At 48.4% G+C, this 16,777-nt stretch overlaps 1 protein-coding gene and 1 long non-coding RNA gene across 6 annotated transcripts in view; one reads left to right on the forward strand and one right to left on the reverse strand.

Moving 5' to 3' along the window:
- RALGDS (ral guanine nucleotide dissociation stimulator) overlaps positions 1-16,777 on the reverse strand; it is a 92,615-nt gene that overhangs the window by 65,557 nt on the left and 10,281 nt on the right. The window contains exon 1 of one of the 5 annotated variants that reach the window (XM_083485540.1): positions 13,464-16,201. The exons of 2 other annotated variants lie outside the window; for them this stretch is intronic. In XM_083485540.1, coding sequence (XP_083341666.1) covers positions 13,464-13,634 — 171 coding nt within the window. In that variant the 5' untranslated portion in view covers positions 13,635-16,201. Of the gene's footprint in view, positions 1-4,971; positions 5,485-13,463; positions 16,202-16,777 lie in introns of those variants that run through there. 2 more of the 5 variants (XM_083485536.1, XM_083485538.1) reach the window with 2 other exon arrangements.
- Positions 10,683-16,777, forward strand: part of LOC310698477 — a 51,649-nt gene continuing 45,554 nt past the window's right edge. The window contains exon 1 of the long non-coding RNA XR_014521549.1: positions 10,683-11,072. This is a non-coding gene — a long non-coding RNA (uncharacterized lncRNA). The remainder of the gene's footprint in view (positions 11,073-16,777) is intronic.

Consider the following 16,777-nt stretch of genomic DNA (forward strand, 5'->3'; position numbering starts at 1 on the left):
CCCAGCTGCCATGATCTCAGCCAGCCAGAGGCCAAGAGGTATTGCTAATGATAGCTTTTGTAAAAGTTGCTTTTATATATAGTAACAGTTTCATTGTGTGGTGTTTGATAGCCCATTGGGTGGCTTAGGGCTTGAACCACCCTGTCTCCAAAACAGGGAGTTATGGGACGATTAACTCTTTGTTGGGCTTTTAGTGATGTCATGCTGTTATGCTTTATGTTTTTGACTTACAGAGCAGGGTGGGCAGGGGAGGGAAAAACTTGAATTGCAGAAGGACATAGGAAGCTTCTTTATAGATGGAATAAGACCATTCATCTATCTAGCTCAGTATTCTGTACACTTACTGGCAGCAGCTCCTTAGGATTTCCAGACAGGGCGTCTCTTTCCCAGCCCTACCTGCAAATGCCACTGGGGATCAAACCTTCTGCTCTGCCACAGACCTTCTCCAAAAAAAACCATAAGGTTCCAGACCTCATGGTTCTAAACAAAGGGCTAATATAAATATGAACCAGTCTTGTATTGAGTTAAACTTAGATGAGTTAAGCTAGATGAGTTAAGCTCATCTAGCTCAGTTCTGTCAACACTGTCTGGCAGCAACTCTGCAGGATTTGGGGCAGGAGTCTCTCCCACCCCTGGGCTTGGAGATGCTGTTGGGGATATTTTGCATGCCTAAGGGCCACATTCCTTTGTGGACAACCACCCAGGGGCCACATGACCTGTAGCAGGCCAGTACAGAAGGCACATGTGGGCCAAGCAGCTAATGCGATTTTTAAACTCTTGTACAATATGTAAATTTCTGCACACACAGCTTTCTCTCTATCTTCCATCCAGGCATGCATCCTTCCAGGGGCCACATGCTAGTGGTCGGCAGGGCCAGAGGCAAAAGTGAGTGGAGCAAATAATGTGAATTTATGAAGCAGGGTGAGGGGTGTGGCTCCAAAGGGGGCATGGCCTATCGGTAAAGGTAAAGGGACCCTTGACCATTAGGTCCAGTCGTGGCCGACTCTGGGGTTGCAGCGCTCATCTCGCTCTATTGGCTGAGGGAGCCGGCATACAGCTTCCGAGTCATGTGGCCAGCATGACTAAGCCGCTTCTGGCAAACCAGAGCAGCACATGGAAATGCCATTTACCTTCCCGCCGGAGCGGTACCTATTTATCTACTTGCACTTTGATGTGCTTTCGAACTGCTAGGTTGGCAGCAGGCATGGCCTATAGACAGTCCCAAAAAGCCATAGAGAGAGGCCTTGATGACCACATTGGCCCCTAGGCCTGACGTTTCTCCTCTGTTTGTCCTGCCAGCTTTCCCCACCCTTGCATGATGAAGTGCTCCTGCTGGAATAGGATGCTTCCTTTTATGACATCACACTATTTTCTCAACTGGCTCACTGCCATCTATTCTAACTGGAAGTGGGTGTCTGGGGTGTCCCTGCTGCTCTTTCCAGTGAACTGGAGATGCCAGACATTGAATCTAGCTCCTTCTGCCTGCACATTTCTCTCACTCCTCTAATTTCATCTATTAAAGGAGGACCCTCGTAGCAAAACACAGGCCCCACCTGCATAATACATTTAGAGCAGTATCATACCACTTTAAAGAGTCATGGCTTCCCACTCCCCCCCCCGCCACCCCAAAATAACCCTAAGACCCTTGTAATTTGTACAGGGTGCTGAGAAATGTTAGGAGACCAGCTATTCCCTCCTCACACAGAGCTACAATTCTCAGAGTGGTTTAACAATAAAGAGGAAGAAGAAGAAGAAGAGTTTGGATTTGATATCCCGCCTTTCACTCCCTTTAAGGAGTCTCAAAGCGGCTAACAATCTTCTTTCCCTTCCTCCCCCACAACAAACACTCTGTGAGGTGAGTGGGGCTGAGAGACTTCAGAGAAGTGTGACTGGCCCAAGGTCACCCAGCAGCTGCATGTGGAGGAGCGGAGACGCGAACCCGGTTACCCAGATTACGTGACTACCGCTCTTAACCACTACACCACACTGGCTCTTTATGACATCACACTATTTTCTCAACTGGCTCACTGTCATCTATTCTAACTGGAAGTGGGTGTCTGGGGTGTCCCTGCTGCTCTTTCCAGTGAACTGGAGATGCCAGACATTGAATCTAGCTCCTTCTGCCTGCAGGGAAGGGAACTCTGTACAAGCACACCAAAGGTCAAAGGTTTCCATATGCCCTGTGCCAAAACTGATCTTGTCCTGCATTGGCTGCTTGCCAGAATTCACATGGTATTTTCACAGAGCCAATTCAGAGAGAGGGCAAGAATAATTGCCCTCCCTCTGAATAGGTGCATGGAAATCTTAGTGCTTCCACTCTTGATGGCGGGGGCGGGGAGAGATATTCGCTTCTATTCACATTGAAAGGTACATCTTTCTAATTTTCACCTGGCAAAACAATACATGAATCAGAACATACAGTCATCCTTTGAAATTCCTTCTCTGAATTTTGCAATGCAGTTGTCCAGTCATGTCATGCATTTAAAAAATGCACATGGTAAAGTAAAGTGTGCATTAAAAAAAGCATATATTATTGAAAGTAGCAGTGTCATATTTGGGGAAATGCCATGCAAAAATGTGTATACAGGTGAATGGGAGTTACATTCTGAGGATAGTACATAAAGACAGAATCGCACAAAGTCAAAACACATTGGGTTCAATAGTGGGTGGGACTGCTAATGCCAAAGTCTTTTTTCCTGGACACCCACCCTTTTTCTGCTACCTCCTTTTTTGCCAAGTGTGTAAAGCTGAATTGCGAGTTACCTGTATTCAGTAAAGTTCCATACAAAAAAGGGTATACCAGGAAGAATTCACACTAAAATGCTGATGAAACTATTTTCTTTTTCTTCCTGTATACATAAAAATGTAAGGCTGTCATCATGCTACAGTTGCACTACAGGTGGCCCAAGTGAGCTTTTTAACAGCTGGGGAAGGTGCTCCACAAAGCAGTTTGGCAAACTGCTGTGTAAAGTACTTTCCCCTCCTTCAAAAGGGGTTGCGGTTGTGGGAAACTGTGAGGGGACAGGTTGGGGGTGGGTGGGGTGTATGAGGAGGGGGTTTGGGGGGACAGGCAGTTGGCAAAGGGGCTGGAGGGGAGGTGGGGTTGGCAAGTGGAACAAGCAGGAATCGGAGCCACTAGGTTTTGTTTTGTTTGTTTAAATCAATAACTGAATTTCAGATTGGAAAAACGAGAAACTGAAATAGACACATTCACTTCCTTCTACCCTGATGCTGGCCATGCCTTTCCTGAAAAGCACACTATGTGTGTTTATGCAGAGCACTCATGGAGTCATATTGCACTCCCCCCTTCCCGAAGTTTACTGAAATGCATGGTTTCCCTCTGTCACCACCACCACCTCCTGACACCTGTCCCCCACCATTACAATGACATGGATTTTTGCAAGTTAATAACCATGATAGATCTGGGGCTGGAAGTAACTGGATTCCTGCCCCACTCCCCTCCTTAAGTCATACAGCAGCAACCAGCAGAATGCAGCAAAGCTTGGAGGAGAGTCCAGCGGAAGATCCAGCAAAAAGAAAGTAATTTATAGCTCTGCCTGGAGGGACAATTCTGCTCTGCGGACAGAATTCCACTTCTGAAATTCTACTCCCTCAACCACCCTGTCTTGGCCCATCTCCAAGCAGCTCAAACGGGAATGCTCCCAAGTGCTGCAGAAGTAAATAGTGACGCTCAGGGGGAAATAGGCAAAGCTAGGTAGTAGAGAGCATTTACTCTGCATGCAAAAGATCCCAGGTTCAAACCCCAATGACATCTCCAGGTATGCTGGGAGGGACCCACTGCCTGAAACCCTGGAGAACCTCTGCCAGTCAGTGTTGACAGAACTGAGTTGGATGCAGCAATTGTCTGACTTGGTATAAGGCAGCTTCCTACTTAAGTCAACTCTCAATTTCAGAAACATGAGGACTGGAACCTCACTATTCTTAGGGGGAGGGGCTGTATTCCATGATAGAGCATCTGCTTTGCATGCAGAAGCCCCCAGGTTCAATCTCCAATGGCACCTCTAGGTCTGGAAAGACTGCCCCCCATCTGACACTTGGACGGGCACTACCAGTGACAGCTATCAAGAGACTGAGCTAGGCAGACTTGGTGCAAGGCATATTCCTGGTTTCCATAATCTACGGCACACTTCAGGTAGTGACTACAAACGTAGGAAACTCTGGGAGAAACCTTCCCAGTGGCTTTCTTTTCTAAGAGAGTAAATGCCATATCTCTCATACGACGGCACTTCAAAGCTGAACGACACCTGCTGTTACAGAGGTCCACGCTACCCCTCAGAGCTTCTTGGTAATTTTCTAAGTTAACGTTGGCCAAGAGGCAAGGTGCTTTGGGCAAATGCTGCATGGGGCATCAGAGCAGGAGGTGGATCTAACTGAGAGGGAATTTCTTTTGCCCAAGAGCAAAAGAGCATGATGCACATCCACCAATATGTGTATGAAATTTTGATTTTCCATCATTCCACCCAAAATTCATAAGCCATGTGCATCTGGCCAATGGCCCATCCAGCCCAGCACCCTGTTCTCACAACTGCCAGCCAGGTGCCCATAGGAAACCAGCAAGCAGGATCTGAGTGCAAGAGCCCTCTCCCCTCCTGTGGTTTCCAGGAACTGGCGTTCAGAAGCATTGCTGCATCTAATGATGGACAGCCATTGTGAACAGCAGCCTTCGATAGCCCCTCTCCTCCGTGAATTTGTCCAGTCCTCTTCTAAAGCCATCCAAGTTTATGGCCATCACTGCCTCCTGTGGGAGTGAGTTCTACAGCTGTCTTGAATCTTTCAACATTCAGCTTCAACATTCAACTATTAGAACCCAGGAACCCTCTGAGACAGAAAGAAAACCGGGCAGTCAAATGAGCCCTTTGGCACCCCAAAGCATCCAGAGTCTCTGGAGCCCAAACTCTGCCACTGCCACCACCCCAGAGCTCCCCCACCTAGCACGTGGGCAATACTCACGTCGTCGTCCTGCACGCTCAGGGGAATATCCAGCATGCACATCTGGAAGGGCTGCACAAGCGCCTTCTGCATATTGAACAAAGGTTTGGCCTCCATCTTCCAGCAGGGTGAGAGACTCTCCTCCTCCTCCTCCTCCTCCTCCTCCTCCTCCTGTCCACCTCCCAGAGTTCTGGCTTTTCTCCAGCCAAAGTCCTCCGGGTCCCTGCAGCTAATACCCTTACTGCCGTGGAAGCATCTTCATCAACGAGATGCTGTGTCTGTAACTGCTGCAAGTGAAGGTTTCCTCTTATTTCCTCTCCTTGGCAAATCAAAGGGGAGTCAGCAGGGAGAGGTTTCCGTGTGCGTGTCCAGGCGCAAAGTCACACACACACGCACACGCAGAGAGAGAGGGAGAGCCCCCTCTCTGGGCAAAGCGTGTAGGGTGCTCCCCTTTCGTCTCACACCCACTTCCCGGCTGCCCTGCCGTCCCTTCGCTCTGCTACCGCTCAAGCGCCTACTGCATGCAGCTCCCTGTACTCATCTACATGCCTGGCACTTGCATCGCACCAAGACGTTGCAATGTCTGCCTCCAAAAGCACAACAGGTTTGGGCCCCCCCCCCCCACCTTCAGTTGGCTGTTGGAAGTCTGCGGCAACAGACCCAGCGGTTTCCCTGCAGTCCTCCGTTGCAGGCAAAAGCAGGAGAGCTGGAAAGGGGGTCGAGGGGAGGGGTGGTCGACGCAGCCACCATCACCCGCGGCCCCCTCCATTCTCCGCAGTGCATCCTTTTATTGTTTTCCAAAGGATCACATCCTTAGATCCCAAGGGCACCATGGTGAGTGGGGAGAGGAGAAGACTGAATAATTCATACCTGTTCAAGGCCAGGGAGATTCCCGAATACGGTGCATTGTCCACCAAAAAAAAAAAAGGTACGTGTTATTTGCACCCAGTTTTGTAAACACACACTGCATTTGCAAATGGCACAGATGCCTTCATCATTCGGTCTCAAGCAGGGATGAAGGAACTGATCGCCCTCCAGATGTTACCAGATTATGGCTAGGGATACATTCAGTTCAGTTTGAATTTTAATGAGAAGCTACAAGGATTCACAGTTTCTCAAATAATATGCAAACCAAGCCAAACCTCAGCAACCCTTCAGAATTCACAGTCTTCCAAATTTTGCAGTGTGGTTTGCCAACCGAAGAATGTTTACAAAAATGCCTCAACTTAGGGGGAAGTGACATAGAATTGACTATATTAGTTAAAGTAACATATAAAATGCAGTATATGAAGGCAGCAGTCATCCACCTTTTCAGACCTAGGACCCACGTCTAACCCAAACATGTATTTGGAGACCCATTTATTAATCTTCCACCATATATTTGCATGGTGGCAATGCTCCTGCTGTGCCCAACCTTGGATCAGGCTATGACTCACTACGGGTCCCTACACACCAGCTGCATTAGGAGAAATCACTTGCAACATGTTTATTAAGAGAAATTGCACTGAAATGTTGGCAGTTTTAGAAAATAATGAATTCACAAACTGATGCAAAAACGTGGCGATCTCAGCTTAAGATTGCAAAAAGGAGAAGCTGAAATTGACGTATTTGTCCACCTTTAGCTACAACTCCCATCATCCCAGACTATTAACCATGAACATAAGAAGACCGGCCTGGCTGCTGGATCAGGCCAATGGGCTACCTAGTCCAGCATCCTGTTCTTACACTAGCCAACCAGGTGCCCCCAATGAGAAGACTGCAAGCAGAACCTGACTGCAACAGTGTTATTCCTATTTGCAATTCTCTACATTTGTTATACAGAGGAGATAGAACATAAGAAATTCCCTGCTGGATTGAGCCAGAAACTCACAGAGGATAGCATCCTGCCCTCGCCGTGACTAACCAGCAGGAGCCAAGTGCAACAGCACTCTCCCCACTCGCGATTCTCAAGATTCGTACTCGATGTTATCCACTACAGACTCGGCTTTCTAACCACTAGACCACAGTAGGCAATTGGCATACCCATTTCCCAGCTGGGAAACTGAGGCTGAGAGAATGACTTGCCCAGTGCATGTTCCAGAACGTAGTTGATCCCAACTACTGATTATGCCTCCCCACAACTTGAAAGCGCAATTTGTTTGCTCAGAAGCGATTCCTATTGTGTTTCAGTGGGACTAACTCCCAGGTAAAGTGGTTATATAGGACTTCAGTCTTAATGAGAATGTTGCCGGATTTCCGTCATCAAATGCATTGTTATGATCCACAGGCTGTTTCCTCTCCCTGTTACATACTCTCGTGTCAGAGGGCAGAATCAAAAGGTTTTTAAGCAAGGGGGCTATGGAAACAAACTTGGCCAAAAGCAACAAGGGGCACTTGTTTTGAGGAAATCCCCACCCCTTCTGAATTGTCTAGGGGCCCTAAGCATCCTCCTTCCAAGGCAGGTCAGTGGGAAGGGGATAGAACACAATCCTGTCCAGGAGCCAAGCAGTGCCATTGGCAAATTTGTTTTTCATTGTCTGACCTGAACGTGCTATAAAAAGATGTAGTTGGGCACAGAATCCACTCAGTCACTACTCCTGTTATAACCACTGTTCTGCATGGTAAACAGTTTGGTTAGCAACAAAACTTTTGTGTATATTAATGGGCCCAATCCATTCATTGGAGTGGAGGCTGGTCCATTAGGACAACTGAGAGAACTGCCCCACCAACCTTAGTCTGCCCTCAGCCAGCCCCTACCTGCCTGGTTTCTTTCTTACAACCAGTCTAGGGGGTGGCCCTGCCTATCAGCTTCCTCCTCCTTAGTGTAAGTGTTGCCCCTTGAACCTCTCAGGAGGAAAGAGGATAGGGAGAAAACTAGAATTAGTTGGCTTTGCCTGCCATTGGCCCTGGTGTTGGCTACTGTTGGGCTCCCTGCCTTCTGCCCTACCTCCCTCGCAATGGGTACCAACCATCACAGATAGCACCTGCTCCTACACCATCCTGCTTGCACCTTAAGTTCTGTTTCAGATGGTCTCCCAGTGTGCCCATCCCCTAGGTTGGTGTGGTTGGGTGGCCAACAAGGGAAGGATCCTTCTCTATGGTGGTTCCACAGCTACCAGAGGTTCCAGCTGAACCAAGAGATTCAAATGACAAGAGATTCTAAGTAAACATTAGGAAGAGCTTCCTGGTGGCAAGACACTTTCCACAGTGGAACAGACTTTCTCGGAAGGTGGTGGACTCTTCTTCATTGGAGGCTATGAAACAGAGGTTAGGTGTCCATCTTTCAGGGAGTCTTCAGCTGTGATTCCAGAATTGCATAGGGGCAGTCTTGATGGTCCCTGGGGTCCCTGCAAATTCTACAATCCGATGATTATATGACAATGGGTGACGTTTTGGATCTCCCACAAAAGTGGCAGACCATTCACACGGTTAACCGTCAGTAGGTTGCTGAGTGATGTGCATTTGTGTGTGAACTGGGCCTTTTTCAAGGGCAGAGGAAGGGGGTGGAGGGTGAGTGGGAAACCACATAGATCTGCTAGTCCACTCCAAATCGTAATCCCCAATGGAATACTGCCATGCTGTCCAGAATATGCATGCAAAATTAATCTGCAATCAAGACCTTACACAATGCTGGCTGGCCTCTTAATAGGTACAGACATCAATTAGCAATGCAAAACAAACAGATAACGAGCATTAAAGAAGGGGGAAACACATTAGGTTTTTATCAGGGATCCAGAAGCATGATTAGCACTTGCTGGAGGAGGGGGGCTTTTTACCCACCCCCATCCAAAGCCAACCAGCACCAAAATATCCTACAGACATCGGCGGCGGCTGCTGCTGCTTCAGCTCCAGGAAAGAAAAAAATGCAGACGGCTTTGGGTTTCCCCAGTTCCCCTCCATCCGCCAGGCGAGTACCACGTACTGTCTCCATGGAGACAGCCACATGCAAAGTTGCTGTGCTGATGGAGCACACTACAATGCAGGATACAGCCCCCTTGTGCATAATAAGATCAGTTGTTTTGAAGGTGGTGGTAGGGAATCTCTAGGAGGCTGTAAAGATGCTGATTTGGAGAGCACAGCCAGCAGCTAAATTCCTCATTTAGCACCTCTAATGACTAGGCTTCCAGGCTTTAATGGATTTAATCATTAGATGAGCTATGGTGAATCTCAGGCCTGCCAGGCTTCTGCATTTGGTCCGCAAGGCAGCTTCAGAGAAGCCATGCCACAGCTGCCCTGCACACCATATGCAGTACAGTTTAGCATCAGAGGTGAGATGGGAACAAACTGAAAAAAGAGCCAGTATAGTGTAGTGGTTGCAGAGCTGGACTAAGACATGGGAGAGACCAGGGTTCAAATCTTCCTCCCTTGTCCACGAAGCTCAGTGGGTGCCCTCAGGCCAGTCACTGCCTCTCTCATCCTAACCTACCTCACAGGGTGGTTGTTGTCAAGATGACATGAGGAGAGAACCATTAGACACCATTTTGAATCGAGATGTGAGACTGAACCTTTCAAAACCGCACTGATTTTAACCAACTTTTGTGTGATCGTTCCTGAGATCAAGCCACAGTTTTTCATCTATGTTTGGATACAGTCAGGTAGCATTCTGAATCAACTGCACTGATTTTAACCACTGATCTTTTGATTTCTTAGAACAACTGAGCAAAGTTTAGAAGTCACCTTGGCAACTGCACGGCACATAAATAAATAAACAAACAAATCATATCTCAAAAGGCAAGGGCTGGTCCCACTCTTGCTTATTTCAATCTGATGGATCCTGGGAATTGAAGTTGCTGGGGAGTGCAGCTTCATGAGGGGGGGGGACTACAGTTCCCAGGATACTTTGTGGGAAACCGCAGGGTTTAAATGTATGGCAAGCATGCAGCCAAAGCACAATCTCTTTGCATCCTTCCTGATAACACCAGTTCGACTCAACAGACTTTCACCTGAGGTGTCCCTGAATGCTGAATGTGTTAAGTTTTCATAGCCACTCCCCTCCCCTTTTGCTGGGAAATCCAGAAAGCCTTTGCTAGCAGAACAGCTGATGTTGAGGAATGTCTTTGGCCTCCAGGCGTGGAGAGAGGAATCTCACGTCATCTGTGGCAGGCAGGCAGGCAGGCAAGCAGGCAGGCACATACACACAGACATAAAACTGTGCTATGTGCTGTTAGAGCCACTGGGGCTTGACCCCAAGAGATGTCACCCAAGAGATGCCCCCCCCCCATTTAAGCCCCACAAAACCCTGTGCTGTAGGTTAGAGCTTCACATCTGAGTGGAGATTTGAATCCTTGTCTCCCAAGTCCTTATCTGACATTCTAACCACTACACAGGAGGCACAGGTTACAGCAACAGCTAAGGCAACATTTTTCCACCTTCGCTGCATCAAGCAGTTGGTCCCTTACCTTTCCCACCCCAACCTGGCCACAGTGATCCATGCGACAGTCACCTCCAGGCTTGACTACTGTAATTTGCTCTACGCATGGCTGCCCTTGAAACTGTCCCAGAAACTCCAGCGGGTGCAGAATGCTGCAGCGAGGCTTTCACGGGGTCTCCGCCATGGGAGCATATTCACCCAGTGCTTTACCAGTTGCACTGGCTCCTGGTGGAGTATCAGGTCAGGTTTAAGGTGCTGGTTTTTGACTTTTAAAGCCCTTTGTGGCTTAGGGCCCTCGTACTTACGGGACCGCCTCTCCTGGTATGCCCCGCAAAGGACCTTAAGGTCCATAATCATAGTTTAGAGGTCCCGGGCCCTAAGGAAGTTAGATTATCCTCCACCAGGGCCAGGGCCTTCTCAGTGATGGCTCCGACCTGGTGGAATGCTCTGTCCCATGAGACCAGGGCCCTGCAGGATTTAACTTCCTTCCGTAAGGCCTGTAAGACAGAACTATTCCTCCTGGCTTTCAATTTAAACCTGGCCTGATCTTCTGTTCTCCTTCCTCCCCTCCCCTTTTTGTGAAGATTGCCCGCCTTGGGATCCCACAGCTGGTTCTCCCCTGGTCTCCTTGCTGGCCCAAGTGGGACTAATTTAGCCAGCTAGCCCTGGTGATCATCTAATGTTTATTGGATGGATTTTCCCCCTAAATTGATTTTTGATTTTATTGTTATTTACGCTTTATATCATATTTTATGCTGGATTTGTTGTTGTTGTTGTTGTTGTTGTTGTTGTTGTTGTTTTGTAGCATCAATTGAGTGTTTTAAATTTGTTGTTAGCCACCCTGAGCCCGGTTTCCTGAACCGGGAAGGGCGGGATATAAATAAATTATTATTATTATTATTATTATTATTGTTGTTGTTGTTGTTGTTGTTGTTATTAATAATAATATTAGTATTATCACACCACACGGCTGCTCCTCAGCTGAACCATGCAGATTGAGCAGTATTGTCATGGTTCAAGGACACAATCCACCCATACCAAAAGCACTCAAGGAGGGTGCAGAAAAGGACTGTTGAGGAGTGTGGCCTGGGGAGAGTCCCAAGGACCAAATAGAGAGGCACGGAGGGCCACATCGGGCCCCCAGTCCTAAGATTTCCCACCCCTGTCCTAGAGACTCCACTAGGGCCCCAAAGATCTCCATGATGAAGGTGTATACTTTGCACTCAAATGACCCAGGCCAACCCTTTGCAGTCTGAGCCCTATAAAACAAAGTCAAAACAATGCTTGGCAACTTAACAGGTTGCATCATGAAGTTTATGCTGTGCCTTGCGTATATGATCCGTTTATCTTCAAGGGAGGGTTGTGACTGCATCATAGTCTCAGCCTTAACCTTATTGTGTGAACAAAAGCTTGACGCTGCCATTATTCTGCGACCTTTTGAGAATGCTCTGCAACCTCTCCTTAATAGTTTTCCAAAGGTGTTTTTTTATATTGCCACAATGGATTTGGTTTTTTTAAAAAAATAACCTTTCTTCTTCCTCCTAATTTTCTCCCTTAAAAAAATTAAATCAATAAACCCACAGATGTTCCAGTTTATCCATTCTGTCTTGCTTTCATTATGCTGTATAGCTCAAGAGTACCCCTTTGGACAGAAATAGCACAACCAATGTAAGGAATAGGGTTGTCATGTCAGGAGCATCCCAGACAGTGAGATTTCACGGCCCAAACCTGAGACCTAGGGTGGGCTCTGGTGACGTCATGGATGGAAGCCCCTTGTGATGTAATGGGGTGGCTTTTCAAGATGAAGGTTAATGTGGTGGTGGGTGGGCTATAATTTTCAACCAGCTTCTGCTGGGTGGCATGCACAGTCTTCTTAATTGGTTTTTATTGTTCAAGAAGGCACTCTCGCCCACCTAGAGATGCCAACCAGTGGATGGTCCGGTATAAATCCACCATTAATGTGCTATTATTGTGCCAATAACATGTCACAGAAGAATAGATCCACCAAAAAAAAACCCCCACACCAGTCTAGAGGGGCCAAAACAAATTAGTCAGAATCAGGGCTTTTTTTTGAGCTGGAACTCATCGGAACTCAGTTCTGGTACCTCTCAGGTGGGCACCATTGCCATAATCAGAGAACAAGGGAGATGTTTGTAGTGAGTTCTGGCACCTCTTTTCCTAGAAAAATAGCACTGCTCAGAATACTTGTTGATCTACTTCAAATCACTCAGAGATTTATTGCTAGATCTTGATCAGCTTTCTGCCCACAGAGGAGATCCATGTCAAGGTCTCAGCTCATTCACGCTAATTCAGGAGGGAGTTTCAGACAAAGAACATCTCTCAATCATACCCCTTTTTTGAACAACAAGACTCAACACAAGAGAACTTGTAGGAGGGTGACAGAAGTCACTGGAAAGGCTGATAAAACCTAACCAGCCTTAGGGTAAAATAAATGGAGAACTGAAGGATGACTAGCCATCCCCTTCCCTCCTCTTTCCCACTGTCAGCGCTGAGAACTGTAAACTCTTGGTGGGCTAAGAGCTGGAGCTGTGCTAGCAGCCAACTCCTAAAACAGAATAGAGGTTTTGAAGGCTTCCGACACCAGACCTATGTAAGAAGCGGAATGGATCCAATCCTGCCCTAGCCAATCAGCCAGTCTTGCTGTCTGTGCTAAGCTTCCCACCATAATCCCCTCCGCCCTTTCTGGGCACTTGATGAGACTGTGCACCATTGTGCTGAGGACAGGGGTCTCTTCCCCCAAGTTCCTACCCCAACATCTGATAGAAAAGCATTTAAGGGTTTTTCTGAGTAGCAGAGCTGGAAGCTCTTTCCATGGTCCAACAGAAATTACCTTCCCCATTTTTTATTTGCAAGGGGGGGGGGCAGGCAGATGTTCACATAACTGTTTGGGACAATCCACAGAAGGATCAAGCTGGATTTAAGCAGTATGGGGATTCAAACCCAGAGTCTCAAATCCAAGGTAGAGAAGCATCCCCCAAAATGTTGCCCCTCAGATACATAGAGACCAGAGCTGCCATAAGTTATGCTAACTGGAGCTGATGGGATTATAGCCCCAGATGCCCTGAAGACAGCATTTCAGGGAAATGATGACATAGAGCAACCAAACACACACTCACACCCATCTCCCAGCTGCCCATCTGACCTTCTTTCTGCCTTGGTAGCTCCTCAGGAACATCACGGAAACTGATGTCTCCTCTCCCTTCACGAAACGCCTCCAAAAAGACCCTTTTCTTGAACATGCCTGCCTCTTCGGTGGGGTAGCCCTGGCCCTGGATATTTTCCATCCTCGAGGAAGCTCGCTCACATTCTTCATGCCTCGCTCCTTCCAAAACAATGAGTAACACCACCTCCCCACTGCGGCACTCACACTCCCTGACGGACATGGCCTCACCTGGATGAAGCATGCTTAATGTGTCCCTCCCCGTGACCTGGAACGTGGAGTCAGGCAAGGGAGGAGCTAAGGAACTAGGCAACCTGGCTGTTTATCACAACAACATAACCCTCCAGCTAAAAGCTCCAGAAGCGTTAAATCCAAGAGGTACATGTTTAAAAGTGCAGGGGGAAGGCGGGCAGGGACCTTATTTCTTCACATAGCACAGAGTTAATATATGGATTTTTTCCCCACGAGAGGCAGTGATGACCACCAAGGAGGATTTGATAAATTTACAGAGGAGGACAAGGCTGTCAGTGGCTGCTAGCCATGGTGGCTGTTCCATCCAGTGGCAGAGGAAAGGGGGTGCGGTGGGGCTGGTCCAACCTGGGTGTCATCCCTGAGGGGGGTGACATTTGGCGTGCCACCTGCCTGAGACTCCCAAGCCTCCCTCGACGTCCGAGTCCCGAGCGGTCAAAATGAAGGGGGAAGGCCACCGGGAAAGCGGCGCAGCTCCCCATCTTCCCTCGACGGATCGTTTTGACAGCTCGGGAGTTGGAAGAGGCTTGGGAGTCGCAGGCAGGTGGCGCGCCAGATGTCCGCCATCGGCAGCTCGCTCTGCCCCCCCCCATGGGTGGCTCGCTCCGCCCCCCCCAGCTGCAGGCCATGCATGCCGCTCCGTACACCTGACCAGCTATCCTGTGCCTGGGAGGGCACCCTCTACACTCCGTGCCCCTCGGGAGTGTGTACCGCCCCTCTTGGTAGCATGCCCCGCCCCCTCAGGAGTGCGCCCGCCCTGGGCAGCGCAGGCATTTGATCTGCCGCTGGTTTTATCTACCTCCACACCATGCCTCTGAATACCAGCTGCTGTGAATCACAAGTAGAGAGAGTTGCTGTCAGGATCAGGTCCTGCCTGCAAGATTCCCATTGGGGCATCTGGGCCACCACTGAGAACAGGAGGCTGGACTAGATGGGCCACTGGCCTCATCCAGCAGGGCTCTTCTTATGTTGTTAATATTTAAAGAGGGACAGAGATGTGTGTGAACGTATGGATGTGTGTGAGGCTGGAGAATGGCCACATTCAAACCATGCATTAAACCACTGCAATAGCACCAAATAATTCTGTAAGCTGTACGTAATATATCTATGGGTGCTGAGAGTGGTTGGGAGACTCCCCTATTCCCCTCCCAGAACTAGAATTCCAAAACGGTTTAACAATCAATTCCTCTTCCAAGGGAACTCTTGAGAATCACAGCTCTGTGAGGAGAATAGGAGCCATGGCTGTTTAAAGTGGTATCTGTGGTGTATTATCTGCTACCTGGTGGGGAGGGGGATTGTTGCAAATAGCTATATAAGGAAACCACTCAACCTCCATTTCCTCAACTTTGAGGAAGGCAGCCTCTCTCCCCACTGCTTCCATAAGGCCTCCTTCCAATCCCAACTCAAGTTGGCTGTCCCACAGGGAGGGAAATGAAAGCAGAGGGAAGTTCATTTCAAGGGTATATACATCCCTTCCCTGTCCCCGGGCTGCCTGAATTTCTACACACCATTTCACTTACAAGGAAGGAAAGTGAGGGGTGGGTGTTCAGGATGAAAGTGGGTCAGGATCCCCAGAGAGCTTTCCATTGCTTTGATGGACACATGCCAGGCGGTGAAAGGCCCTCGACTGACCTCCCTGTTAATGGGTCGGCATCAACTACGCTTTGCCTGAGACTGGGCCCCTTTCTGGAGCTCTGCCCGGATTCCTGGAGTAAAACTCAAGGTGCTAGAGGCTCAGAACTATGGAGAGAGGAAATTCAGCTGCTCAGAGATGGAAAAGGGCAGGAGATATTCCAGGCCTGGTTGTCGCTGGGGAGAAAAGGTGGCTGGTTTTTAAAGGGTCTGAATCCCAGAGGTATAGTGATCGACAACAGCCCCTCAAGACGAATCCAAGGCTGTGCACACATTGCACATTTAAAGCACACCCCTAGCCCAAATAATATTGGGAATTGCAGTTTGTCAGCATCTTCCTACATTCCTCTGTGCTAGTGTCTCATAAACTGGAAAGCACTGTTGTTGCCTCATTCACTTGTGAGAAAAAGGAGGGCCTACCTGCATTCAGGCAGGGGACAGTCCTAACCTGGTCTGTAGATGTTGGAAGTATGGCTGTTATTGTGGCACTGGGACCTTCAGCGTGCAAAGCAAATGCTATTGCCACTGAGTATACCACATTAAATTATTTGAAAGCAAGAAACTGTATTGTGTGGGGAACTATTATTAATTAATTGGGAGGAATTTCACACGCCCAGTGGGTGCGCAACACTGCTTCATGGTTTAGTACCAATCAAGTGTTTGTGCTTCCATTTTGGAGTCAAAGGGGCAATGTCGTGTTGAATCCCCAGCCAACCAACCATACAATGGCGAGGCAGCTTTTGTGAGCACATTCAGGCCTCATTCAAGGGGGCAAACGGGAGCTCAGATCGCAATACCCAAAGCCCCCAGGTCCTTCTGCCAGGTTTGTCATGTCAGTGCTGTGAAGAAGGCGGAATGCATCTGCCGAACTTAAAAAAAAAAGCCCACTATATTGCCATGGCAACTAGGACAGGCTTTGAGGCCTGCTTGGAATTCCAGGCTCTGCCCTGCAAAAATAGGTCCCTGGAGGCGATGCCAGAGCCTCTTTTCAGACAGAACACCCTGCCATTACTAGTGCTGTGACCACAGCCCCAGGGCAATGTGGGATATGGCCCCATGGCATATCTTTACAGATAATACACACAGGACATAGATGAAAAGGCTGGAATATGAATTATTATTTTTAAAAAATATAAACCGAAGGCGAGGCCCAGAATGCAACAGCTATTCCTGTACCACCGGGACATGAGCTTGTGAGAACAATGCCTAAACCAGACATGAGTAACCTATGGACTCCAGAGGTTGCTCAACTACAGCTCACACCAGCCCCAGCAAACATGGCCAAGGGTCAGGGATGATGAGAGTTGTAGTCCAGCAACATCTGGAGGGCCACCTGCCAGTGGTGGGCAGAGCCAGAGGCAAACAAGGGAGAGAGCCATGAATTTAATTTGTATGGCAGGCTAGTTCCTATACAT

Source organism: Podarcis liolepis (genome assembly GCF_965112155.1).
Source record: "Podarcis liolepis genome assembly, chromosome: Z".
Lineage (NCBI taxonomy): Eukaryota > Metazoa > Chordata > Lepidosauria > Squamata > Lacertidae > Podarcis > Podarcis liolepis.